Source organism: Ictidomys tridecemlineatus, chromosome 6 (assembly GCF_052094955.1).
Source record: "Ictidomys tridecemlineatus isolate mIctTri1 chromosome 6, mIctTri1.hap1, whole genome shotgun sequence".
Lineage (NCBI taxonomy): Eukaryota > Metazoa > Chordata > Mammalia > Rodentia > Sciuridae > Ictidomys > Ictidomys tridecemlineatus.
In genome coordinates, this window is record NC_135482.1 from 5,323,090 (window position 1) to 5,349,195 (window position 26,106).

A 26,106-nucleotide genomic window follows, 5' to 3' on the forward strand; every position below is an offset into this window, starting at 1 on the left:
AGCAAGAAAAACATACATACAGGAGACAATCTGGAAGGCATGTACCACATTGTTAACTAAAGAGTGAAATCCATAAGATTTTTTTGGTTTCTTGATACAGCATTGATGTGCCTCTTTTTTTTTTTTTTTTTTTTTTTGGTGGTGGTACTGGTGATAAAACCCAGAACCTCACACATGCTAGTCCAATGCTTTACCACTGAGACACATTCCCTAGCCTCAAAGTGTCTGAACTTCTATAATGAGTACAAGCTACTTATATAATCAGAAAGCAAGATTTTAATTTTAAAACTATTCCCTAAATAATTGACACCTAATGACTTATATTTGGTGAGTTTATTGTGGGCTATTTATTATAAATAAATATTAAAAATCACTTATGTGATATTAGGAGTCATCCCTTTCTCTTAAAATTGAGCATCTTTTGAGATTGAACCCAGGCTTGCTTAACCACTGAGCTACATCCCCAGCCCTTTGTGTTTTGTTTTTTGGTTTTTGGACGTTTTTTTGGTGCTGAGGATTGAATCCAGGGCCTTGTGGATGCAAGGTTCCTATCAACTGAGCTATGTCCCCATCCCCAAATTGAGCATCTTTTGTTAGCCAGAGTGTTAGGCCAGTTAACAACTAGAATGAACATTCTGACAGCTAGGCAGTGAGCTTTGGGACAAGGTATTGTAAGGTAGCCTGGAGCAGTGTGAGGAGAACAGAGTCACCAAGCCAGTGCTGAGTCACAGTGGGACGTCTGAGAGGGCCTCAAACCACAGGCTTCAGAGGGCCAGGGTTGGCTTCAGCAGTGTAGGAGACATGCCCAGGGGTCAGGAAGACGCCCTCCAGCTCTGGGCAACAGTGAACTGGTTAGTAAGAGGAATTGTAACACAAATCTACATTTTGGAAAAAAAAGAATTAAGAAAAGCATAATTCCTTCTTTACTTTTTATTTATTTATATATTTTTAGTTGTAGATGGGCACAGTACCTTTATTTTATTTTTTTTATCTGGTGCTGAGGATGGAACCTAGTGCCTCACACATGCTAGGCAAGTGCTCTACCAATGAGCCCCAGCCCCTTCTTTCCTCTTGACACTAAACTAAAGTCTAGTGGATCAAGGATTTAAATGGAAACATGGTGGCCCTAGAAGAAAACACTGGAGAAGCTTCCGGTGACCTAGGAGCGGGAGCCCTTCTGTGCATATTCAAACCTCATAATAGGGAAAGATTAATAAATCTGGCTACATGCATATTTAACATTTCCATTCTGAAAAAGTAAAGACAAATGATAAATATTTGCAATTCTTATATAGGTAAAAGACTGTTCCTCAAACTCTAACATGATTTTTTTTGCATGATTTGCAACCTGTAGGTTTTTTTTCCTCATATCCCTGGCCCCTTCCTAGGTTTTTGTTTGTTTTTGTTTTCTGGTCCTGAGGATTGAACCCAGCCTATCACTGAGCTCTAGCCCTGTTCCCCTCCTGCCCCGCTTCCCCCACCCCCGCTTTTATTTTTATTTTTTGAAACAAGGTCTCAGTGGCTGAGTCTGGCCTTGAACTTGGGATCCTCCTGCCTCAGTCTCCCAAGTGGCTGGGACTATGGGCCTGTGCTCTGCACCCTGCCCCTTCGGGGATTGCAGCAGAGCCTAAGCCTGCTAGGCAGGTGCACCACCCTGAGCTAGACCCCGCTTCCCGCATTCCTTGTGTGACTTCTAAGACTGCACAGAAGTGGTTTCCACACCTCTGTCTGCAGTTTGGCTTCTTGTTTCCTGCAAAACAAAACTACGGCCATGCCGGCCCTTCCTGTCTCTCCTGGGTGTGCTCTCTGTTTTACATAGGGTGCAGGACTGTTCCCTGATTGGCATGGGTTGGCTTTTTGTTGGCGTTTTGGCTCCAGGTCCACCACGGGCACTGCCGGCCCAGCTACGTACTTGTACTTTGTCTCCTCGTGGCACAGCATACCCTGTTCTGGAATAACTGTGTCCCTTAGTTTGCATGTCACTGTGTCTCCTCCCCTGCTTTTTTTTTAAGATGTGGGATCTATCTGAGCTGTCGATTGAGTCCCCTTATCCCTAAAGAGAGAAGAGAAAAACAATTCCAGCACTTTCCTAATGAATGAGGGAGGGTGGATCATGTATTTTCTGAAAGTACAAGTGATGATCTGACTGTTGTCACTATTACAATTTAGTGGCATAAAAGGCCCTTTGGGATTGAAGGTTACGGGCCGCAGGTATTGGGGGGCCTCTAGGGTCCAGAGTCTTGGTTCGTTTTTCTAACTGGAACCTCAGCAACCAAACTCAGATGAGGAACCGTTCTGTTACCTGCTCCCTGAACTGACAGCTCCCCCTGAAAGGCCTTTACTATGGGGAAGCACCTTCCTGTCCCCGTGGGAAGGTCACACAAGCTGCTGAGGATTGAGGAGACCTTTGATGGCACTTTACCTGGGATATCTTTGTCCCCACAGGTGGCAAGGGGCAGCCTCTTGAGTGACCTTAGTCAGTCAGTCAAGTGAGGAGAGAACAAAAGAGCTTCTTCACCCAGCGCCCCCCACCCCTTAGGTCCTTTAGTCCCCGCTGCCTCTCTGGTGTCAGAGCAGAGCCCCGCTCAGTAGGTCACACTCCCCCCGATGTGCCTGTTGAAACACCCATGTAACTAGAGCTTACGTTTTAGTTACAAAAGTGACAAGTAGAGTTTCCCCTGGTTCAGTGTTGGGACTGACATTTTAAAAATAGCTCTACTGACATATAATTCCAAACTTTAAAATTCACCCTTTTTAAAAAGTGTACATTCCTGTGGTTTTTAGTATATTCACAAGGTTGTGGCACAATTTGCCACTAAATGATTTCAGGATATTTCCAGCAGCCCACACTCCTTTCATGTCCCCCTTCCCTCCACTGGTAGCAGCCGCCGGGCTCGTCCCATCTCTGTGGCTTGGCCTGACCTGAACATCTCACACGTGTGGAATCATACAACACGTGGCCTCCCATGACTGGCGGCTCATGCTTGTCACGGATGTTTTAGGGCTCACCTTGTTCCTGATTGTAGCCTAGTAATATTGTGTGCACATACTACATTTTCTTTGGCCATTTTTAAAGTAATAAGTAAAACCAAATTACAGTGAAAAATATATTTTAAATGAAGTCTTAACATAGCTCCCAACCAGGATCATTTTTTTAGGTAAATTAGAAAACAGTGTAAATTTATTGGCAACTGAAATTTGAACTTCTATCATCAATGAAGCTGGTGTTAAATTTTCCAATATATTGAGTATATATATATTAGGTAGCCCAGAGGCTGAGGCAGGAGGATCTCGAGTTCAAAGCAGCCTTATTAGAAAGCAAGGTGCTAAGCAACTCAGTGAGACCCTGTCTCTAAATAAAATATAAATAGGGCTGGGGTGTGGCTCAGTGGTTGAGTGCCCTGAGTTCAATCCCCAGTACCAAAAAAAAAAAAAAAATACACTTCTTGAGTGGATTTTTTTTCCTAGTACTTAGGATTGAACTTGGGCTTGAGCATGGTAAGCCAGTGCTCTTCTACCCCTGTGCTACATCCCCAGTCTTTTTTTTTTTTTTTTTTTTTTGAGAGTGTCCTGCTAAGTTGGTGACACTGGCCTTGAATTTGTGGTCTTCCTGCCTCCTCCCAAGTTGTTGGGATCACAGGCAGACTTTTAAATCAAATTGCTTATGTGGTAGAGCACTTGCCTAGCACAAGTGAGGCCCTGGGTTCAACCCCCAGCAAACAAACAAAAATTCAGTTTAAATCAAAAAGTTTATACTCGAGGGAGGACACATGTAGAGAGAATGGTTACTGAGTATGGGGTACAGTTGGATAGATGGAATAATTTCTAATTCATATATAGTATAATAAAATGACTATGATTGACAATAATTAATTATATATTCAAAATAGTTAATAGGCTTTTAAATGTTCCCAGTACAAAGAAATGCTAAATGTTTGAAATGATAGATCTGATTACACATTGTAGACATGCATTGAAATGTCATACTATATCCTGTAAATGTGTATAATTATTGTGTAATTATGATAAGGTCTGATAATGTAGCTCAGTAGTGAAATACTTGCCTGGCATAGGTGAGGCCTGGCTTCCATCACCAGCTCCACCCCCCAAAATTATGATGATAAAATAGAATACGGAGCTACAGAGAAAGATGATATTTGACAAAATTGGATAAGATGTACGGTATTGAGCAAGTTAAATTATTATGCATGCAAAAGCGAGTTTGTTGAGCAAATTTCCTTTATTAATGTTAATGTTTTAAACTTTCAGGGGGACCAGAGCAAGGCCCGAGCGTGGAAGGTCTTAATGCCCCAGCGAAGGCTGCTGTAGGTAATGTGTTTACAACCCAAGACAGTCAGGTCTGTCTTTGCCTTCTGTATCATGTCTCGCTGTTGAGTGCTGACGCGTCATGACTTCCATCCCTCGCGAGCCAGCCTAGAGAACCCAAAGATGAGGGTGGCTGCAGGCGTGAGTGGGGTGGTGATGCATAGCATGAGCAGAGCTGAGCACCACACCATTCTGGTTCATTCAAGAACTCAGAATTCTCTTCCCTTTGATTCAAATTTTTTTTTTTTTTAGTTGTAGATGAACACAATATCTTTATTTTATTTATGTGGTGTTGAGGATCACGCATTTGAGGCAAGCACTCAACCACTGAGCTACAACCCCAGCCCCTCTTTGATTTTATAATAGATGAACTTAACACTGACTTTTCATTATTAAGGAATCATTTGAAATTGATGCATATTCACTGGACATAGCTGCTTTGGTGAAAACAAGTAAGCTGTGTAGAAATGTTCCTGACATTTTCATTAGAGTTTAAAAGCAGATTATGTGACAAAAGGCAGTATAAACCTAAACAAGAGTGATGGAATCCTGGCATGGTGACACACACCAGTAATCCCAGCAGCTCAAGGCTGAGGCAGGAGGATCACAAGTTTGAGGCCAGTCTCAGCAACTTAGCAAGATACTGTCTCAAAATAAAAAATCAGAAGGGCTGGGGATGTAACTCAGTGGTTAAGTGCCCCAAGTTTGATCCCTAATACCTAAAAAGAAGAAGAAAATGGTAGAAAAGTTTTATTCATGGGTATCTTTTCTAATTATGTTCTCTTATTAGGACTAATGATCATCTTTTGCTGTTTGTGGTTTCTTGCTCTTTTTTCCATCATAGAATACTTTTTTCTGTGGTGCTGGGGATGGAACTCGGGATCTCACTCATGCTAGGCAATGCTCTATCACTGAGCTACACCCCAGCCTGCACATACTCATTTTTGTAGGAAGAAAATTTAAGATTTTTCTTTTGTTGGGTATCTTAAACATTATTATACAAATAAAACATATAATCTTTGATTGAAGTTTTCTCAATAAATGATTTTTAAATAAAATTTCTCTGTAAGGCTCAGTGGTACACACCTGTAGTTCCAGCTACTATAAAACACAAAACAAAACGAAAAATTTTTTTCTAAAAGCATATGTTTTATTTCACTTGATCTTAGCCAAAAGACCAAGAAGCAATGAAATTACTGCTAATGAAATAATAGACTGCTTGATACTTCTTAGTGGCTCATATGACAAAAATCTGTATAAGTTGATGTGAAAAAGCTCATTACTGACAGCTTTAGTTGTACACATAATGCTGGGCTAACTTTGTACTTTAAAATAATTTTCACTGGGGAGCAGATGGAGTTCAGTGGTAGAGAGCTTGCCTAGCACATGCAAGGCCCTGGGTTTGAGCCCCAGCATCACACACACAAAATTATCATCATAGCATAATTTTTAAAGTTTCTGAAGAGCAGAGCACAGTAGAGCTCGTTCTCACATACATTTTTAAATACTCCTAAGGAAAATGCTGAATGGGATGGTCCCAGGTTCGTTCTTTGTCTTCAGCGTGGGCGGCAGAATTCATGTTTTCTCTTGAGTTTGCACACTGCATGGAGAGGCAGAGGACACTGTCTTACGCTCTGTCGATCTAAGTTAACTCATGTACATGAGTTTTCTGGATAACAAACTAAAGTGGGAAAATCTTATAGTCTTTAGTAATATACAGCCTCTTAAATTTCTTTTAACATACATGGTAAACAGAAAAATTGTGCTTGATTTCCATTGGTCTGAATTTTAAATTTTCCCTTTTTTTGGCAGAGGTTTCCTCTATCATAAAAAAGAAGCCAAACCAAGCTAAAAGAGGAGTGAGTATTATGTATAAGTACCTGGTAGTTTGTCTCTAAAGCTAAAGAATCTCTTTGTCCTGTGGTTTTATTTGCTTTTTACTTTGAGCAATAATGTGTTGAACATGGTTTTGACATTGCTTTTGTTCAATGAGATGAATGTTGTACTTAGTAAAGTTTTTAGAACGAATGTCTGATGTTCCTTCTGTCCCTGATACGACTAAAAACAATTAGCAGAGTCCTTCTAGGCCGAGTTCTCTCCTGCCTGTCCTGGGTTCAGTGCCGCCCTGTGAGGCAGAGGAGCAGCTGTCTGCAGAGCTGGCACAGTGCTGTGCTGGAGCGCCATCCTTGGCAGCCTGTGTCAGGGCTCGAACCCTGGCCTCACCACCTCCTGTGTGACCTTGGCCACGTTGCTGGACTCCCATGAGCGTCAGGGTCCTCTTCTGTAAGCCAGGGCAGTGATAATGCCAACCTCCCAGAGCTGTGGGGACTGGGAGGAGCACAAGCGTCAGTGCTTGTCTTGGTACCTAGCAGGTCCTAACCTCCATCAGCATCAACCACGGTTGCCAGTTTCCTCCCAACGGGTGGATATAATCTTCCATGTGTTCCAGCTCGGAGCCAAAAAAGGAAGCTTGGGGGCCCAGAAACTGGCAAATACGTGTTTTACTGAAATTGAAAAACAAGCACAAGCGGTGGACAAAATGAAGGAGCAGGAGGACCTGGCCAGGGCGGCGCCCAAGGAAGAGTCCATGTAAGTGAGATTTTGTAACAGTGGGACATTTGGGGGTGCAAACTTGGCTCCGACAACTCTGGGTCTGTCTTCCAGAGGCCACTTATCTCAGGGTGTGTGGAGGGCAAGCCAACTTGAGTTTTATGGAGGCTGTGAGGGCAGGACTGTTGGCATCAGCAAGAAGGGGACGGGGCACATCAAGAGGTGGTTGCACACAGCACAGGAAGCCTGACCACACACCTCCTTGCTCCTCCACCATCGTCTCGTTGGAGACTATAATATGAGCCATCAGGTACGGTGCTCAGAGATTTTAAAAAAGAGGTGTTATACGTGAAAGACACTCAGCCTCAGAGGTGCAAGGGAAATGCAGACCCAAGCTACATGAGGCCACTTGACATCCACCAGGGCAGCAGAATGAACAAGGCCAGGCCTGCAGCTCAGTGGTGGGTGTGCACAGCATGCATCAGGCCTGCTTCCATCCTCAGTAACCCCCAAAATTTTTTAAAGTTACCTTATGACCTAGTAATTCCGCTCCTGAGTGTACTTAAGAGAGATGGAAACACACATCCACGCAAAAATTTCTGTGTGAATGTTCACAGCAGCATTAATCTTACTGTCAAAAGCAGAAACAAGCCTTATCTCAACTGATTAATGAATAGAGAAGCCTGACCACAGGTGGTGTATCCACATAGTGGAGTTGAGTTCAGTCAAGAAAGGAGAGAACACTGACTCCTGCCACAGCATGGATGACCTTGAAAGTCTGTGCTGAGACGCAGACCAGTCACTAGGTCACCAACCACCACACACAGTGGTGACCTGGTCCACGTGAGATCCACGGTGAGGGAGGGCGGGGTGGGGGAAGCACCGAAAGGCCACTCAGACCCCTACTTTTATGCGTATTTATCTTTCTGGGGGTTTTCCTATCTCTGTGGGTGTTTTGTCTGCTTTAGCCTGAACGCCTATAGACTATTGAATGAAGAAAATACATAGACTTGTTTTTGAGGTTGTTTTAGGATTAGTTTAGTTAATGTTCACTGACGTGCGTCCAGCAACACCTGGCACACAGGAGGTGCTCAGCTGGTGTCGTCTCCCAGCGCTTTGCTAAGTGGGATTGCGGAGGCCAGCCCAGGTCATTTGCAGTGGGTGGTTGAACTCAGAACACAGGGGCAGCGCTGCCCCGTGTTGGAGTGTTCCTGCCAGATCCACACACCCTGGACAGGCTTTCGTTCCACATACAAAGCTAGGTTTCCGGCCCAGGGCAAAGGGGTGTGTTGCAGCTGGTGTTTGGGAGTCGCCTCTGTCTAGACTGTTGGTTCTTAAGGCTTCCCAGAGGGTGAAGGGTCGATGCCTGCTTGGAACAGAGATGGAATCTGGGAAGTGACCATGCCCTGCTGCAGGGAAGGCAGCCAAGAAGTGTGTTCCTACTAGAAGCCACCCCCAGCCTTCCCTGGCACCTGCCGTTGGGCTCTGTAAGGCATCGAGAGAGCAGAGGTGCCCAGAAGGGAGATTTTATGAATTTGCCTTGGGAACCCAGGTGGGCCACTCTCAGTTCTGTTGGGGACACTGCAGCACTGTGCCCAAATGCCTGCCACTGATGTCAGACCCGTCTCGCCTCGGTGTCACAAACCAGTGCTGTGCTGACCAGGAGCACGGGGCGTGTGTGTTGTCCTGAGCATCGAAAATGTTCTACTAGTTGGGCAATTTAAAAAATATATATTTGTAGTTGTAGCTGGACACAGTATTTTATTTATTTATTTTTATGTGATGCTGAGGATTAAGCCCAGGGCCTTGCACGTGCTAGGCAGGCGCTCTACCGATGAGTGCCAGCCCTAGCCCCTGGGTAATTTTTAATGTCTGCAAATCAAGACTTCAGTTGGGTGAGCTGTTCCCTGGTGCAGCATCATTTCTTGCAGCGTCATACTGTGGAGCTGCGTGGCCTGAGAGCTATCCTAGTGCTGGCCTTCTGGCAGCCTCTAGTGGTCCTCAGAGGCCGTCTGTTGGGAGGGTTAAGAAGAGGTGGAGTGTGGCCTGGAGGCTCTGCGCCTCTGAGGATCGGGGACAGTCTGGCCTCCTGGTTCTGCCGGTGCTTCCAGAGCAGCCCTCCAGCCACTGTCCAGTGCGTGCTGTAGCAGGCGGCAGACCTCCTGTCATATCCCTCTTGACAGGTCTATTGTTTTTCTCCAAAAATTACACTTGAAAGAATAGTATTTATTTGCTAAGGAATAAAATAGACTTGACCTATTCTGTAGTAATAATATTACAGAGCAAAACCCTGCTTGATCATTAACAGCAGGAACAGCAAAGCAAACATGTTTTCCTTTCTTAGGCATTCTGTTGAGATCTGTTACTACACAGAATTTATTTTACTAGTGTTTTTGCCATGCCTCTCTTACAAGGAATTCCTGATTTTTCCTGATCTTATAAGATGATAACTTCAGAATCCCACAAAGAGAGTGTCACCTGAGGTGCTGGCACTTTGTTGTTGTCTCACTGATGGGCTGGAACCCTGCAGTGACACCACAGAGGCCTGGTTTAGTTTTCTTATGAAAACTGAGGTTCTTATTGCAAGGACCTTCCTACTTCTTCAGACCTCTTGGGTGCATTATTTGTAACAGGTGTTTGGTTGATGGAGCAGTACCGATCAGTGGTGCTGGAGAGCATTGGCTGGTGAATGTCCCATTTTAAATGCTCAGATACCTGACTAATAGAGATCCCATGGGGGGTTCTTTTGTAAACGGAAGAATCCTTGTGTAACTAATTATCTCCCCCTTCATTTATTTACGAAGACAAAATTGTATATATTTTAATCTTAAATCACAGCAGATTAGTTTGACTAATTAGTGAGGCATCAGATTCTGATGTCCTTTGGGGGAGTGTGATAAAATATCAACCTGAGGAGGAAGTCTTGCCTTTTACTGTCCCATAGAGAAGTCATTAAGACTTGTGTTGTTATTACACAATAATAGGTCAGATGAGCTAAACTTGAAAAGCAAGGACCAAAAGCATCTGTAGAATGCATTCAAATGTCCTGAGCATCTATTCAGAAAAGACTAGTAGGAAAAAATTCCATTTCCTCCATAATCGCTAATTGTGGAAAGGAGTGTAAAGCTGAAGTATGAATCAATCATCATCTGATTTGGCCTGGTATATTATGTAAGAGCACAGGGTTGACCCTCAGCTCAGGAGCATTTGTTTTCTCTGGCAGTGTGTCATCTTTACGATTAGCCTATAAGGATCTTGAAATTCAAATGAAGAAGGATGAGAAGATGAACCTGAGTGGGAGACGGAAAGCCGACGCGGAGAGACTGGGCATGGGGCTTGGGAACTGCAGGAGGTAGGTGTGGTTCTGCTTCCTAATCAGGAATGGATCTTCCTGGGGCTGTGTGCATTTCAGCCTTGAAGGTGTCCTCTTGGTATTTCTGACCTTCTTTCATTGTGTTTGCTTTACTCCAGGACTCAGAATTGTATGAAAAATTGCAAACATGGTCCTTAGAAAAAGGAAAGGGGTCTGACTTGTCATTGAGCTAGCACCAGAGCCCATGCCACAAGCATCACCATGGGCGTGACTGTGTTTTGTGTAGTTGTAGAAAGATTTCCTTTTTTGTATTGAGGATTGGACCCAGGGGTGCTCTACCACTGAGCTAACATCTCCAGCCCTTTTTGTTTTTTATTTTGAGGCAGAATCTTATCAAGTTGCTGAAATTAGCCTCAAACTTTCCATCTTCCTACTCAGCACAGGGTTGCTGAGATTACAGGTGTGATTGGGCCCAGCGATCTCACAAAGATTTTATATATTTTTAAGTTTAACCAAAAAAAATTGTTTTGTCCCGTGTTTTTAATCCTCTTGATCAATTTGTCCCTGATTGGAATATAGCTTAAAGCATGCTTTTTTCCCTTAGTGAGATGCGGATCTCTATGAACTAACATGTAACTTTTCCCTGTTCTGTTCTGCTCTCTCAAGTGGCATTTCTCATTCAGTGACTTCAGATATGCAGACCATAGAGCAGGAGTCTCCTACCCTGGCAAAACCGAGAAAAAAGTACCATGAGGACAGCGAGGATTCTTACTTTACTTCCAGCTCAAGGTAAATCTAGTAAGAATCACCACCACTTTGAACAGTAGTGACGAGCACTCCGGTATTCATTGATTGGCAGTGGGAGTAGTACAAATCCATGTACTGCATTGTTTTCTAAAGCTCTGGCTGGTGTGCCAAGGCTGTGCTCTGGAATAAAAATTGGGAAAAAAATTTTTTTTTTTAATTTTTTATTTTTTTTATTGGTTGTTCACAACATTACAAAGCTCTTGACATATCATATTTCATACATTAGATTGAAGTGGGTTATGAACTCCCAATTTTACCCCAAATGCAGATTGCAGAATCACGTCGGTTATACATCCACAATTTTACATAATGCCCAATTAGTAATTGTTGTATTCTGCTACCTTTCCTATCCCCTACTATCCCCCCTCCCCTCCCCTCCCCTCCCTTCTTCTCTCTCTACCCCATCTACTGTAATTCATTACTCTCCTTGTTTATTTTCCCATTCCCCTCACAACCTCTTATATGTAATTTTGTATAGCAATGAGGGTCTCCCTTCATTTCCATGCAATTTCCCTTTTCTCTCCCTTTCCCTCCCATCTCATGACTCTGTTAAATGTTAGTCTTTTCTTCCTGCTCTTCCTCCTTGCTCTGTTCATAGTTGCTCTCATTATATCAAAGAAGACATTTGGTATTTGTTTTTTAGGGATTGACTAGCTTCACTAAGCATAATCTGCTCTAGTGCCATCCATTTCCCTGCAAATTCTATGATTTTGTCATTTTTTATTGCTGCATAGTACTCCATTGTGTATAGATGCCACTTTTTTTTATCCATTCATCTATTGAAGGGCATCTGGGTTGGTTCCACAGTCTAGCTATTGTGAATTGTGCTGCTATGAACATCGATATGGCAGCATCCCTGTATCATGCTCTTTTAAGGTCTTCAGGGAATAGTCCGAGAAGGGCAATAGCAGGGTCAAGTGGTGGTTCCATTCCCAGCTTTCCCAGGAATCTCCAAACTGCTTTCCAAATTGGCCGTACCGATTTGCAGTCCCACCAGCAATGTACAAGAGTACCCTTTTCTCCACATCCTCGCCAGCACTTGTTGTTGTTTGACTTCATAGTGGCTGCCAATCTTACTGGAGTGAGATGGTATCTTAGGGTGGTTTTGATTTGCATTTCTCTGACTGCTAGAGATGGTGAGCATTTTTTCATGTACTTGTTGATTGATTGTATATCCTCCTCTGAGAAGTGTCTGTTCAGATCCTTGGCCCATTTGTTGATTGGGTTATTTGTTATCTTATTGTCTAATTTTTTGAGTTCTTTGTATACTCTGGATATTAGGGCTCTATCTGAAGTGTGAGGGGTAAAAATTTGTTCCCAGGATGTAGGCTCCCTATTTACCTCTCTTATTGTTTCTCTTGCTGAGAAAAAACTTTTTAGTTTAAGTAAGTCCCATTTGTTGATTCTTGTTATTAACTCTTGTGCTATAAATAAAAATTGGGAAAATATTTTTAAGATGACAGTGTGTGTTAATATTAAAATGTCCAATAATAAAATCAGCATCCAAGAGTTCAAATTAGAGGTGGGGATAGATGTGTTTATCTAAAACATGAAATTGGAGATATGCAAAGTCCCCCAGTCAAAGGGATGGTTGCTGGGTGTGGCGTCCTAGAGGTGGACCTGCATCTGCCCTGGGTTTCAGCAGAGTCTCCTGCTTCAGAATGCCTTTGGGAGGCTCCTGTGGCCTGAGTGTGTGGGTACTAATGAGCATAACTGGTGTGAAGCCACCGTGGGGAGTGCTGGCAGCCGAGCCTCAGTCACGCAGCTCGGGGCCTCTGTGGGCCGAGTGAGCTTAGCTGCTCTGTGATGGGGAAACAGCCTGAGTCGCTTGGCTCAGTTCTGTGGCTGATCACTCTTGCTGGGGTAAACTAACCACACCAAAGGCCCCCTCAGGCTAGGAGCTGGGGAAAGCTGCATAGCATTGGGGCGGGCATGGAGTTGTCTAGCAATGACACTGGCTTCAGGGATGTCATTGTATAACAGGTGTGTGTGTCACCTAGAGGATGGATGTAAATACATGCTAGCTAGACTCATGGTAGAATTATTTATTTCCCTATCAAAGCGTGAAGAAAAGGACTTGTAAAAGACTGCTGTCTCTAACACTATTTCAAATCCCCGTTTAAAAAAAAAAAAAAAAAAACAGCCTCCCATATTAGTTTCAGGGACCTGCATGGTTTATGTTTACCTATTTTTATGACCTGTGTAAAGCACCAGGTTTCAGTTTACTTGGGGATTATATCCAAATCATGCCCTTTAAAAGCATTTAAATACTTTTGTACAGGATGAAATTAAATTTGCAGTTTTATTTGGAAGCTGTGCGCTCGCTGGCCACTTCAGGAATAGGTGTTCAGCCAGGGAGGAGGTTCCGGCATTTGCCCCTTTGACTTGCGCGCCTTGTGGTAATCTCACTGCTCACTGATGCCTGCAGATGGTGGCATAGGAAGTAAGGAGCAAATTTCAAGGTGAACCCTGCTGTCACCTGGTAGCAGCCTGGCTGAAGGGCCCCAAGTGGGCTCACCTGCTGACTGGGAGCCCCCATCCTCATGGCCCCAGGTGGTGGCCTTGGGGACCTTCAGGGCTCTAGACAGAAGAGTCCGCCCTTGTTGCCCTGGGGCAGTTATTTACCTTTTGAACCTGGGAGCCTTCGATGTTTTATTGTAGACCAGGCTGCCTGGACTCCCACCAGAGAGACCCTAGAGCATTGTTCATTGTGACCCTAGGGTTGTCCAGGGACATAAATGTCTGTCTAGTTCTCTGTGAGCAGGTGACCACTGTTAGTCAAGCGTGGCACTATTAGTTAGGTTCTTTGGCACACAGAGACTCTGAGATCCAGCATTTTAGTGCCACGAAGAGCTCTTACTGCTTCCAAATTATTCATTAGCCATTAGAACTTGCAGATTATGAATTATAAAGGAGTGTCATTTCTATTAAAAATAAGATCAAGCCCATCCTTGGGTTTTGAGCTTTAGTGAGTTCCATTATTTCCAGGACATAAACAATGCAATTACATACTGAGTTCAAAATGAGCAGGGAGCACTTTGTGCAGCCAAAGGGCTCCTCGGCCTCTACCAGTGTGCCTGCAGGGGCTCTCAGCAAGGGCTCTGGGGAGAGTGCTCCGGGTGGAGTGAGGACACTGTGTGAGGGCAGACACCAAAGATGGAGCAGGGAGGGGACACCAGTGAGGCTGGAGCCGGGCTGCTGAGTACCCAGGAGAGACACAGTCCTACTCTCCCATCCTCCCAGGGCAGCTCAGGCCTGGCTGGATGTCTGTCCCCTGCGAGTTGCCAGAGCACAGAGTGCTGCTCGTGGTGAGTGGTAGGAAGAGAAGCTGCTGTTGTGGCTGCTGCTGCCTGAGCCATGCTGGTCAGGAGACCCACGCAGTGGCTTTCTCTTGCCTCCTGACCTGGATAGTTCAGCCATTTAGAAACCGCCCAGTGCCCTCCGCTCTAAGAAGAGCACTTCGGCTGTGTGAAGAAAGCGTTAGTTCCTTAGAGTGATGCTAAGTCTGCAATTGTAAGTGCCTCAATCTCAGTGTTGTGAAGAACCAGAAGGTTCCAGCCTCCATGCCCAGGCCCCTGTGCACCTTCCAGGGCCACCCAGCCTCCCATGGACTCTCCGTCCTCGGAGCAGCTCAGGAAGAAGCACTGCTCACATGCTCCCTGGGTTTCTGAGCTTACAGTAGCCTCTCTCTGAACCAGGGCCTGAGCCCCATGAGAGCAGGCAGAAAGGCCCCATAAGTCACCTGGGTCCCCTAGCAGAGTACCCGCCCTCCTAAGTGCTCGTTGAGTGGTTTGTCATTTTCTCATTGAATTGGTCTGTCTTCCTTAAAAAGCAGTCTGTCAAACATGGGAGGGCCTCTCTCCAGGCCAGGATGTGTCCCACATCTTTGGACCCTTCCTCTGATGTGACTTCCAATCCCTTCATTGTTCTGTTCTCTGTTTTCTGAAGATGGGTTGTCTTTGTTCCTCCAAGCTGTGGCCCACAATGCTGAACTGCTCACCAGCAGGAGCACAGGGCCCTTCAAGCTGAAAGCCAGAGCCTGGCACGGCGGTGAGGAATCTCGTGCAACAAGACGTGTTTTTTTTTTGTTATTATTGCTTTTTTAATACACATATATATTTTAGTTGTAGATGGACACATCACCTTTATTTTTTATTTATCTTTATATGGTGCTAAGGATCAAATCCAGGCCCCCACATGCTGGCAAGTGCTTCACCATTGAGCCATAGCCCCAGCCCACATGATGTGTTCCTAGTGCCCTCTTGCCAGGGCAGGCAGAAGCCTTCTCCACAGTCCTTACAAGTCGCACCACCTGCTTCAACAGCAGTCTTTTTTTTTTTTTTTTTTTTAGAGAATTTTTGATGTTTATTTTTTAGTTTCAGCGGACACAACATCTTTGTTTGTATGTGGTGCTGAGGATCAAACCCGGGCCGCACGCGTGCCAGAGGAGCGCGCTACCGCTTGAGCCACATCCCCAGCCCCATCAACAGCAGTCTTATCCTGCCTCCCTCTTTTGCTTTTTTCTGCCTGGAAAGAGCTTTGTGGGTGCTGGGGCTGTCGCTCAGTGGTAGAGTGCTGGCTTAGCACATGTGAGGCCCTGGGTTTGATCTTCAGCACCACATAAAAAGATGAATAAATAAAATAAAGGTATTGTATCCACCTACAACTAAAAAAACATTATGGAAAAAAAAAAAAGAGCCTTTGTTCCTGCACCCTGTGCCTCCGCCCAGATCTTGTTTCCTGGGTCCCAGCAGGTGGGTCCTGCAGGCTCTCACGCTCTTGCCCATCTCACACCCTGCGCCTGGCATTTCCAGCTTTTGTGCAACTCCTTTCAAGGTGGAGCTTGGCACTGGCCTTTCTTCCTGTGCTCCTGGTTCTCTCTCTGGGGACAGGCAGGGTGCATTCCCTTCACCTGCCTTCCAAACCCTGAGCCCTGGGACCTGCCTTTCCTCAGAGTCCCTTGCGGTGTGGGGGCCAGTCTGTCCATGGACTCTGACATAGCACAGTCACTGTTTATCAAGGTCTGTCATGTCTACCTCGCCTTCCAGGCTAGTCCTATTCCAGGCAAATCTTGCTCTGACCACACAGGACACTGCCATCGTGGGCTACTCTGAGCAGCGCTGTGCTGGGATGCGCTGGGATGTGGGGTCAGTTCCCCTGGCCAAGCAGCATTACTTGTAACTAGACTTAAAGAAAATGAAATATGTGACCGACCAGTGGAGGATAACACTGAGCAATGTCATGTGCTACCTGGAGAGGCCAGGTCATGCTGCGGTGTAAACATGCCCCAAATCTCAAGGGCGTCACATCAGTTTATTTCTGTGCACATCAAGTCAGCTGCAGTGCAGGTGATTGTCTGGAGCTATCTTCCATGTGGTGCCTCAGATGTCCAGGCTGATGGAGGGTCACCTGCCTGAGGTTATCCGTGTGGAAATCGCAGCTATGTCCCTGCAGTAGCAGGGAGAGAGGGGACAGGTGGGCTGAGCACAGCGCTTGAAAAGCCTTAAGCCTTAGAAGTGACGCCTTGTGTCTGCTGCTGTTTGTCAGCCACAGCCATGTGGGGCAGGGAAATGAGAGACTGCAACTGGAGTGGGTGTCCCCACTGACCTCCCATGTCACCGTCCCCTCTTGTTCCTGCAGGTACTTTGATGACCCCATGGAGATAAGAGGCGGTTCCTTATCCAGCTGGGATGACAGTGCAGATTCCTACTGGAAGAAAGAGAGCAGCAGGGACTCAGAGGCGGTTGTGAAAGGTGCAGCCTCTTCAGACAGGTATGAGCACAGCCCCGGGTTGCCATGGGGACACATGCAGCGGGGAACACTAGGCGAGGGGAGGGGAGGGGAGGCATGGAGACCTTCCGCAGCACTGTCCCTGAAGCCTGTCTCTCTTAAGTCTCCTTTTCATGTGAAATGAGTGATTCTCATTGGAGGCACAGACTCACCTATGGATCTCAGACAGACACAGGAGGAGGCCTCTTCCCTGGGATTCCCAGCCCAAGGCCCTGGGTGGTCTGGACCAAGATGCATCACTTTTCCCATTTCTTTCTTTTTTCCTTTTTTTTTTTTTTTGCTCGAGATGGGCTAAGTTGTAGTCCTCCTGCCTCAGTCTCCTGAGTTGCTGGGATGACAGGCCTGAGCCACACCTCTCGTCTTTTTAGGTTACAGTTGTGCAGGTTTTGGCAAACATGTACGGTTGTATACTGGCCGCCGAAGGCAATGAACAGAACATTTCCCCCTCCCCCAGCCCCTGCTGCCCTGTGTGGACAGCCTTGGTACCCTGGTTTGCCCTTGGCTTTCTCAGGATGCTGTGTGAATGGGCCCAGTGGTGGCCCCTCCTGTCCGGCCTGCGTAACTCTCCTCAGGTGTTTGGCTGCAACTTATCAGGCTGTGTCTCCCTCTTTATCTCCAAGGTTGCTTATCCTTCACCTGCTACAGGACTCTCTAGCTGTTAGAGATCATGAAGGACCGTATAATTTATTGTCCCATCCAGGGGCCCCTTGTGTGTAAGCAGAGGTGGTCTAGGCACCTGGGGGTGGGCACCCTCCCTGCACCACACACCGTGTATGCAGTGTCATGTCCGACACGCGCAATTACACGTCAGAACTGAAAAGAAACAACAGACCTGTTTTAGGCAGGAATTCCTTTAAATGTTTTATTGTTTGGATTTTTTTATTAGAATTTTCAGACTTTTTAAAGTAACCTTGAGTTCTTTTACAAAATTGCTGCTATTAGATTTTTAAATTATAAACTGTATTATGTGCACTCTACAGATGAGAGCGATTTCTGCCTCACAGGTTGGTTTAACTCCTTTGACTATTGTAATTGTAGAGCTACTACTGCTCGTCGCAAGCCTGACTATGAGCCCATTGAGAGCACAGATGAGGCCCAGAAGAAGTTTGGTAACGTCAAGGCCATTTCATCAGACATGTACTTTGGAAGACAAGCCCAGGCTGATGTAAGGTCCAGAGAGTTCCTTCATAGGGAACCCCACAAGGCAGGAAGAAGGCCTGGGGGTGGGGGCAGAGGGGCTGCTGCCAAGGCCCCAGGCTGAGTGCCCAAGCCAGAACTGGAGCGAGGCCTTTCTGACCACTCATCGCCGGCCACTTCAGCAAGACAAGTGCTGGGCGGCAGAGGCTGGGCCTCCTTTCTCTTCCCCTCAGTGTTTGAGTGAATGACAGGTGATTTTTGATACAGCTGTAATTCATTGATAATCTTTAGCCATCGTGAAATGGGGAACACAGTTGGTTTGTGGGCGGCTGCGTTATGTCCGGGTTGCTCTGGGGCCGTGCCGAGGAGGCCTGCTGCACTGGGGGCTGTGGCGGGGGTGGAAGGTCCCAGCCAGGCGGTTGCGAGGCGCAGCTCTGTCTGCCACACTCTTAGACGTCCCTGTTCTCGAGGCTTCTTGGACCCCACTCTGCAGATTTCATTTCACAGCAATACCATCATTTTCAGAATAGAGTGGCCTCCTGTGTGTTCCCCCACCCGTAAAATCTGCTTTGTTTTCAAGTCCCTGGCAGGGCTGGGGGTAGCTCGGTGGTTCAGCACCTGCCGGCACACCTGAGGCCCCAGGTTCGGCCCTCAGCACTGCAAAAGCCTTTTTCAGTTAAGGTTGATAGCATTCAGGCTCGGTTCTAAAATAGTGCGATACCTGGCAGCTGGCTGAACGCAGCACAGATCTAGCCTCTCCCCCTGCACCGCTCACATGGCCTTGATGTCACAGTGGATTTGGCTGCCTGTGCCGTCCCCAGGACCCTGCCTGGCAGTTACAGTAACTGGGAGAAAAGAGCCTAGGGGAAGCAGCGCCTTGGGGAGCCTTTTCCTGCTGCTGCGCTCCCTGCAGGGAGCCTGACGGCCCTCTCCTCTCTCCTAGTACGAGAGCAGGGCCCGGCTGGAGCGGCTGGCGGCCAGTTCCTCCATAAGTTCCGCTGACCTGTTTGAGGAGCAGAGGAAGCAGACGGCAGGTGAGAGGCTGACGGACACGGCTTGTGGCTTGCGTCCACCGCACGGGCACATCATGTTTCCTTGGGGGTTTTGTTGTCCCAAAATACTTGAGCAAGCGTCCTCCGCCTCCTGTGTCCTGTGAAGCCGGGCAAGTGGAGGCTACTGTTCTGGGGTCACTCTTGGGGAGGCTACATCGTGAAACTTAAGCAGCGGCGCACACAGCACCTGGCAGGCTGTCTCCTAGCACGTGTGGTGAACTGGTGTCTTCTGGCACATGTGGGTGTGCAGACACCACAGGGTGCTGGCCCTGGGGACACGGGGCTCCCGCCAGCTGACGCACAAGGCCAGCCTCAAGGTCGCAGCGAAGCTTAGATGGATGCTGTGTGTTCGGTGCCACCCAATCGGGTCTGACTCACAGCAGGTGCCTCATGGGCCTCAGCCCCCAGGGGTGGGTGGCAGCCCATAAGAACAGGGATCCCCCAGGAAGGTCAAACATCCAGGGACCGGCAGGTGAAGAAGTGCCTGTCTATGCTATCTTGCCTCAGGGTGGGACCCCAGCGCCAGGTGTCCTTTCATCCCAGGGCTGGGGGCTGGGTTGGGAGGGGGTGGCCTGAGAGCGCAGGTGTGAGCTTCAGTGCAGCCACTTGGGGACTGCCCAGAGCCCTGTCTTCCGGCTTCTGCTCCACACCCCGAGCTGCAGAAGGGCCTGGTGCATGGCCATGGGCTTCCTGGGCCACAGGTGTGAGGGGAGGCTGTGTGGTTGACGTGGAAGGGCAGTGTCCTCTGAGGTCACTTTAGGAACCCCTCCTCAGCAAGAGAGCTGAGGGGCGGGGACCCCAGCAGCGAGCGTTCCAGGCCCGGCACCCGTAGGGAGCTGGGTGTGCTGCAGAGGAAGGTCATGGGTCTCTGCAGGGGTGACTGAGTGACTCAGTGGCTTCCAGCCATGGAGAAGTGACATAGAAGGCCATAGCACAGACTGCCAGTGTCCAGGGCCTTCTGTGATGCGGCTTAGAGCATGTTAGAGACCCACTGTGCCTTGGGGTACAGCGGGCACCACCAGATAGATCAATGTGTTGTGCAGGGAAGAGCATTCTCTCCAGGTGTGTGGCTGGCAGGGTGACAGGGGGCAGGTAGGCACTGTGCCAGAGTGGGCAGGCCCCGCACCTCGACTTTTGCTAGACTGTGGCAGGGCAGCCAGGGCCACGGCTCCCTGTGCCTCACCTCTGACCTCAAGCGAGGGGGCTGTTGGTCTTGCTCAATCTCCGTCTGACCAGCGTTTCCCAGCCTCAGGTCTGCTGGGGCAGGGGTGGCCCTGGGCCATGTGCTCTGAACTTTCAGGATCCTGGCCTTTGTCAGGCAACTTCCTCTTTCCACCAGCCTGGCACGTGGGCCGCTCCCAGCAGACCTACCCCAGGGCCCACTCAGGTCAGCTCCGGGGCACGCGCCGGGTCCTGGCACCGCCGGTCTTCTCAGGCCAGATACCTGGGTTATAGAAGCACCCCAGCCGTGGATGGTTTCCTAATTCAAGTTGCTGGGAGGTTTACTTCTAAAAATGTTTTTTTGTTTGTTTGTTTTTAAATTCTTGGAGGTCAAATGGCAGTGGCCTGCTTGTTGCTGCGGGAGGACTGAGGCAGCCCCTGTCTGCATCCTGTCCCTGTAAGAAAACAAAGGTTCATTGATTTCTTTGACCTGTGTCAGACAACCGTCCATAACAATTCAAGATCATTGTAAGGTGCACCCTGGGGCGCCACCACCCTAGACTTGGCCCAGGCAGGTGGTCTCTATTAGGCTTTCCCCCATTCGGAGGCAGGTGATGCAGACCTGGGGCCACCCTCCTGCACTTCCAGGTTCCCCCTGGACTCCAGCACATTCCGTGGTTTTCTGGAAACATTGACTTTTTACTTAGAGAGCATTCAGCAGAGCAAACGCTGGTTTTGAGAAATGGTCCTGTGTTCCTTAGCTTCAGGCGCTTGCCCTGTGTGTGGAGTATGGGTGAACTGAGGGCCTCGTGATTTAACCTGGGGAGAAGGGGAAGGTAGTTCCAGTTGAGACTCCTGCCTGTGAAGTAACTCCCCCACTGTGTCCCCACCAGGAGCACCAAGACTTCTGGCAGCTGTCCCTTCAGGGGTGGAAGGGCTGAGTGGGAAATGCGTGTCAGCACCCTTGGCCAGCCTGCTCCTGCAGTGCCTGTGGTCACTCCCAGGGAGCAGGGCCAGTGGGGACATGGATTGCCATGGACTGGGCCCTGCCTGGGAGAGGGGAGCTCAGAGCCCAGGTGACAGAGTGCAGGTAACTTGAGAGCCATGTGAGAACAAAGTGGCTGGGAGCCCCACCCGCCCTTCTCAGAATACTTGTTCCAAGAAAACCAGTTGTAGGGCGCTGGGGGTGGCTCAGGGTTAGAGCTCGCGCTCTCCCAGGGTACAGGAGACCGGTTCATCCCAGCGCCTGCCCCTCGTGTCTAGGCCTTGGCTCTCTCCTGTGGGGCTTGATGGCTGGAGGCCCTGGAGCACTGTGCTCAGTCGGCCTGAGGTCTTGCTTGGCTGTTGGTCGGAGCATTTGTCAGACATCGCAGCTGGGAGGCTGAGTCCCTTAGGCAGAGTCCTCACTGACTCAGTGCATCCCAGCCCTGACCCTTCTCAGAAGCAGCAATCTGTGGAGAGCACTTTGTTTGGATTCGTTGTTCTTTTAGTCTTGGAAATACTTTTCTCTTGATTGTCTCAATTTCAGGGAAATTGGTACATAATGTTCCATTAAAAATCCTCATGGTCCAGCCTGCGCCATGGCCATGGGCTGCTGCGGTGGCCTCCTGCCTGCACAGTTCAGCCCTCTGTTTAGAATCCTGCCCCAGGCAGGCCTGCAGCTCCCCTGCCCACTCACCCACCTCGGCTCCTGCCAACCTCATTTCTTTCACTTACCGCCTGAGCCTGGGAGGCCTGAAGACGCTGGGCTCCTCCAGGACCCCAGGACCCCCGTCTCCCACCCGCTCTGCCCAGGTGCCTCACAGCAGGGGCGAGACCATCCCACGCTGTCCTCCTGACATCCGAGGGCTCTCTGGGGAAGGACTGTCCCTTCACTTTTCCGAGGCACCTGGTGGAGCATTGGCAGGATGAGTGATGGGCAGCTGGGCAGCCAAAGCATCCAGGCACTGGCTGGCCTGGGAGCCTGCCCACTGGCTGCAGGAACGTGTGTGGACCCTTTGCCCAGCACCCTGAGGTCCCACGGCCAATGCTAGGTGGCTGTGGTGATGTTCCCTTCCCATACCAGCCTTAAGAGCAGAGCATGTGCCCAGGGCAGGTGTCTCCTCCCAGCTGCTAGAATGTGGCTGGGCCCCTCCTGTGTAGCTGCTTGGAGTAAGCAGGAGGGGCGGCCCTTGTCCTCTAAAGTCACTAGTGTCCTGGCTGTGGTTGAGGGACAAACTGGCATCTGCCCTGTGTATGCAGGAAATTACAACCTCTCCAACGTGCTGCCCAGTGCCCCCGACATGGCGCAGTTCAAGCAGGGCGTGAGGTCCGTGGCTGGAAAGCTGTCTGTGTTTGCCAACGGAGTGATGACTTCCATCCAGGTCAGTGAGGGATGCTCTGACCCCCTCCCCGCACAGTCGCAGGGCGGTGGGTGGTGGGTTGCTGCTTTGTGTGTTTGCTGCAGTGTGACCCAGGGCCTCATGGAAACCAGAAGTCACAATTCTATATTGGCTTAAAATTCTCTAACTTATGACATGGATATGGCATGACATTTAATTTTCTCCTAGTTTGGAACAGAGAATTATTAAGAAGAAAGTTTTTATAAAATCATCACTAATGCCCCTGCTCAGAGAAAAAAAATCTGTTAGTATTTTGGTATAGTTTAGTTCCAGATTTCTATGCAAGTCATTAAATTAAAAGGGGATTATATAGTCTATGATTTTATATCCTTAGAACATCTAATTTAGTTACTATTCCCATGTTGGATATTTAGATTGTATTTCAATCTTTTAAATAAAGCAGAGATGGAATCTGAAATAAAGCCATCTCAGATTATGTGAAAGGCTTATTTCTGGAACCTTCTAATTTGTATCATTTTAGAAGGACTCTGTTAACATGAAACTACTCTGGTTGGGCACAGTGGTGCACGCCTGTAATCCCAGCAACTCAGGGGCTGAGGGAGAAGGATTGCAGGTTCAAGGCAAGCCTCACCAACTTAGTGAGACCCTGTCTCAACATAAAAAATACAAAGGGCTGGGGGTGCAGGTCAGTGGTGGAGCACCCCAGGTTCAATCCCCAGTATCGCAAAACAAACAAAAAGCATGGCTCTGGCAGGTTACTGAATCCAAGTGGTCTCTGGTGCCCCCAAGGGGGTTCCTAGTCCCAGCGGCTGCTGCTGTGGTGGGTAGGGTGGGGATCCCTGTGGGGGTCACCTTGCCTGACTGCGTCTCTGTCCCAGGCTCTCTGCAGAGCCACAGAGCTGCTTCCCACTCCTCGGTTGGCTGAGCCTACATGGGTCCCTTCTAGTGAGTAGCACCCCCATTTGGTAGGTGGTGGCCCCATTGTGCAGATCGCCACCTTTTCATGTCACTGTTTTATAGTGAAGAGATGGAGGCCCAGAGGGCAAGTCACTTCTCTACCATCAGCAGCTGGCCCCAAATTTTAGGGTTTCAGACTGGTGGGTGTTCCTCTGTCCTCCCCAGAGGGCTCAGCATGTGGCCATCACCTTCCCAACGCCCCTGCCTCACACGCTCATGGGCCCTGGACAAACCCTGCAGCACGTCCACCCGCAGGTTCCCAAAACCCTCCCCATGTCCTGGGCGTCGGCCCAGCAACCTGTGTCTTGCCCTGTGCTTGGGATGCAGCGTCAGTGCCGATGCCACACACACACACACACACCCGTCCCCACCTCTCGTGCCCTGGGTCAACAGCCGCATCAGCTGCGCTGTGCTGTTGGGAAGCCCCGAGCAAACCCTGGCTTTGGTTCTCCCCAGGATCGCTATGGCTCCTGATCCCCAGGTCAGGCTCTGCGCTTCCTGGAGAAATTGCCTCTTCTCATGGACCAGTGACCGCATCTCAGGCTGCGATAAAGACCAGACACACCAGTTTTCAAGATTGTTTTGCTACTTTTTCACATGGTATATATACACTTCTGATTTTTAGTATTTCTTTTTGAGAAATTCCTATTTTTAATGTAGAGAGAAGCCTTATTGTAATTTCCATTTGCACCAGTCCTGCGCATGCCCCCTGTGGGCACGTCCCAGCGGGTCCTCGCTTTAATTTCCAGGAATCTTTAGTTCCAGCAGTGGGGCTGTAGTCCCCTCCGCCCCTTCTCCCGGACTGAGCCTTCCTCCGGGGAGCAGGGCGCGCACTGTGTCCACTGACCGGGGATTGGCCTGGAGAAACAAATTCATAGCACACATCTCATTGAAAAGGGAGCAGAGAATAAAAGAAAGACCAAAATGACTGGTGTCTGATTTGACAGATTGACTGTTCGTTTTTATTCATATATTGAGGTGATTTCAAAATAATGTCCCTTTGCAAATTATTTGTTATGTTCTGTAAAGTTAAAAGCACTACGGGGAAGTATTTTTAACAAACCTAAGCTTCCACATTGTCAAGGGAGTTAATGTGGTCTTTTGACGAGGTGTTGCTGTGTGATCTATGAGGAGGGAAAGCCGAGAGCCCCCTGCGTGTGCCTATGAGTCAGTCCAGTGGCAGAATTACGGTTGGAGAAGGCGAGGGGGCAGACAGCGGTCATCGTAGTGAAATAGCTTTGTTACGATTTTTTTGTCTTAATCTTGGTTTTCAAAAAGTCACAGAATGTTTGTGAATCAATAAATAAAGACAATCTGGCTGTGTGGTAGAGGCACTGGGCTATGTTGTTCAGCCATAAAACATTTGAAATTTGATGAACCAAAAATGTGATTTCAAATGAATATTTTGTGAATCTTTCTTAAAAGCTCAAATTTGTAGACTCCTAAATACAATAAACAGTCGCAGCAGATCCGTGGGCCATGTTTTTTTGCTTCGTTTTAACTGAAGTCTGTGGGTGAGGCCGTGGTGCAGCGTTGACCCATGATGTCAACACAGACCCGGGCGATGTCTTAGTGTGGGTGGCTCCATCAACTGGGGTGTTCCTCCCACTTCCTGAGGGGGACGGGGGGTGGGTCCGCCGGGGCCTGACAGTGGACAGGTGCTTCCTCACCGTCCAGGGCAGTGTCCTCGGGTTGGTTTCCGGTGAGGTGCCTCCTGCCTGAGGGAGCCCCTGCCTTAAGGACGCTTTTGTCACCTCCCCTCTGGGATCCCTCCCTGTTTGTCATTTGGGCCTGGGGTGGAGCATGGCTACCTCAAAGGCACCCCCTCACTACCCCCGCTTACTATCCCTCACTGCCCCCTCACTACCCCCTCTCACCCCCCACTGCCCCCTCACTACCCTCCCACGAGCACCCCCTTTATACCCCCCCAACTGACCCCCCTCACTACCCCCTCTCACCCCCCACTGACCCCCCTCACTACCCCCCTCTATCCCCCCTCACTACCCCCTCCCACTACCCTGTCACTGACCCTCTCCCACTGCCCCCCTCACTGACCCCCCTCACTACCCCCCTCTATCCCCCCTCACTACCCCTTCCCACTACCCCCGCTTACTATCCCTCACTGCCCCCTCACTACCCCCTCTCACCCCCCACTGACCCCTCACTACCCTCCCACGAGCACCCCCTTTATACCCCCCCAACTGACCCCCCTCACTACCCCCTCTCACCCCCCACTGACCCCCCTCACTACCCCCCTCTGTCCCCCCTCACTACCCCTTCCCACTACCTCCCTCACTACCCCCCTCACTGCCCCCTCACTACCCCCTCTCACCCCCCACTGCCCCCTCACTACCCCCTCTCTACCCCCCTCACTGCCCCCTCACTACCCCCTCTCGCCCCCTCACTACCCCCCTCACTACCCCCTCTCACCCCCCACTGCCCCCTCACTACCCTCCCACGAGCACCCCCTTTATACCCCCCCAACTGACCCCCCTCACTACCCCCTCTCACCACCCCCCTCTATCCCCCCTCACTGACCCCCCTCACTACCCCCTCACTACCCCCTCCCACTACCCTGTCACTGACCCTCTCCCACTGCCCCCCTCACTGACCCCCCTCCCTACCCCCTCACTGACCACCTCCCACTGCCCCCCCCACTACCCCCTCTCAC

The 26,106-nt window shown here is 48.9% G+C and overlaps 1 protein-coding gene across 1 annotated transcript in view; it reads left to right on the forward strand.

Annotated features, from left to right (window-relative positions):
• The window catches only part of Arfgap3 (ARF GTPase activating protein 3), a 44,912-nt gene extending 20,008 nt beyond the window's left edge, over positions 1-24,904 (forward strand). The window contains exons 7-16 of the mRNA XM_078052614.1: positions 4,270-4,329; positions 6,139-6,185; positions 6,776-6,915; positions 10,100-10,228; positions 10,856-10,978; positions 16,637-16,768; positions 17,825-17,951; positions 18,867-18,957; positions 22,378-22,499; positions 23,892-24,904. Of these exons, the coding sequence (XP_077908740.1) occupies positions 4,270-4,329; positions 6,139-6,185; positions 6,776-6,915; positions 10,100-10,228; positions 10,856-10,978; positions 16,637-16,768; positions 17,825-17,951; positions 18,867-18,957; positions 22,378-22,499; positions 23,892-23,909 (989 nt within the window). The 3' untranslated portion in view covers positions 23,910-24,904. The remainder of the gene's footprint in view (positions 1-4,269; positions 4,330-6,138; positions 6,186-6,775; positions 6,916-10,099; positions 10,229-10,855; positions 10,979-16,636; positions 16,769-17,824; positions 17,952-18,866; positions 18,958-22,377; positions 22,500-23,891) is intronic.
• The last annotated feature ends 1,202 nt before the right edge of the window (positions 24,905-26,106 follow it).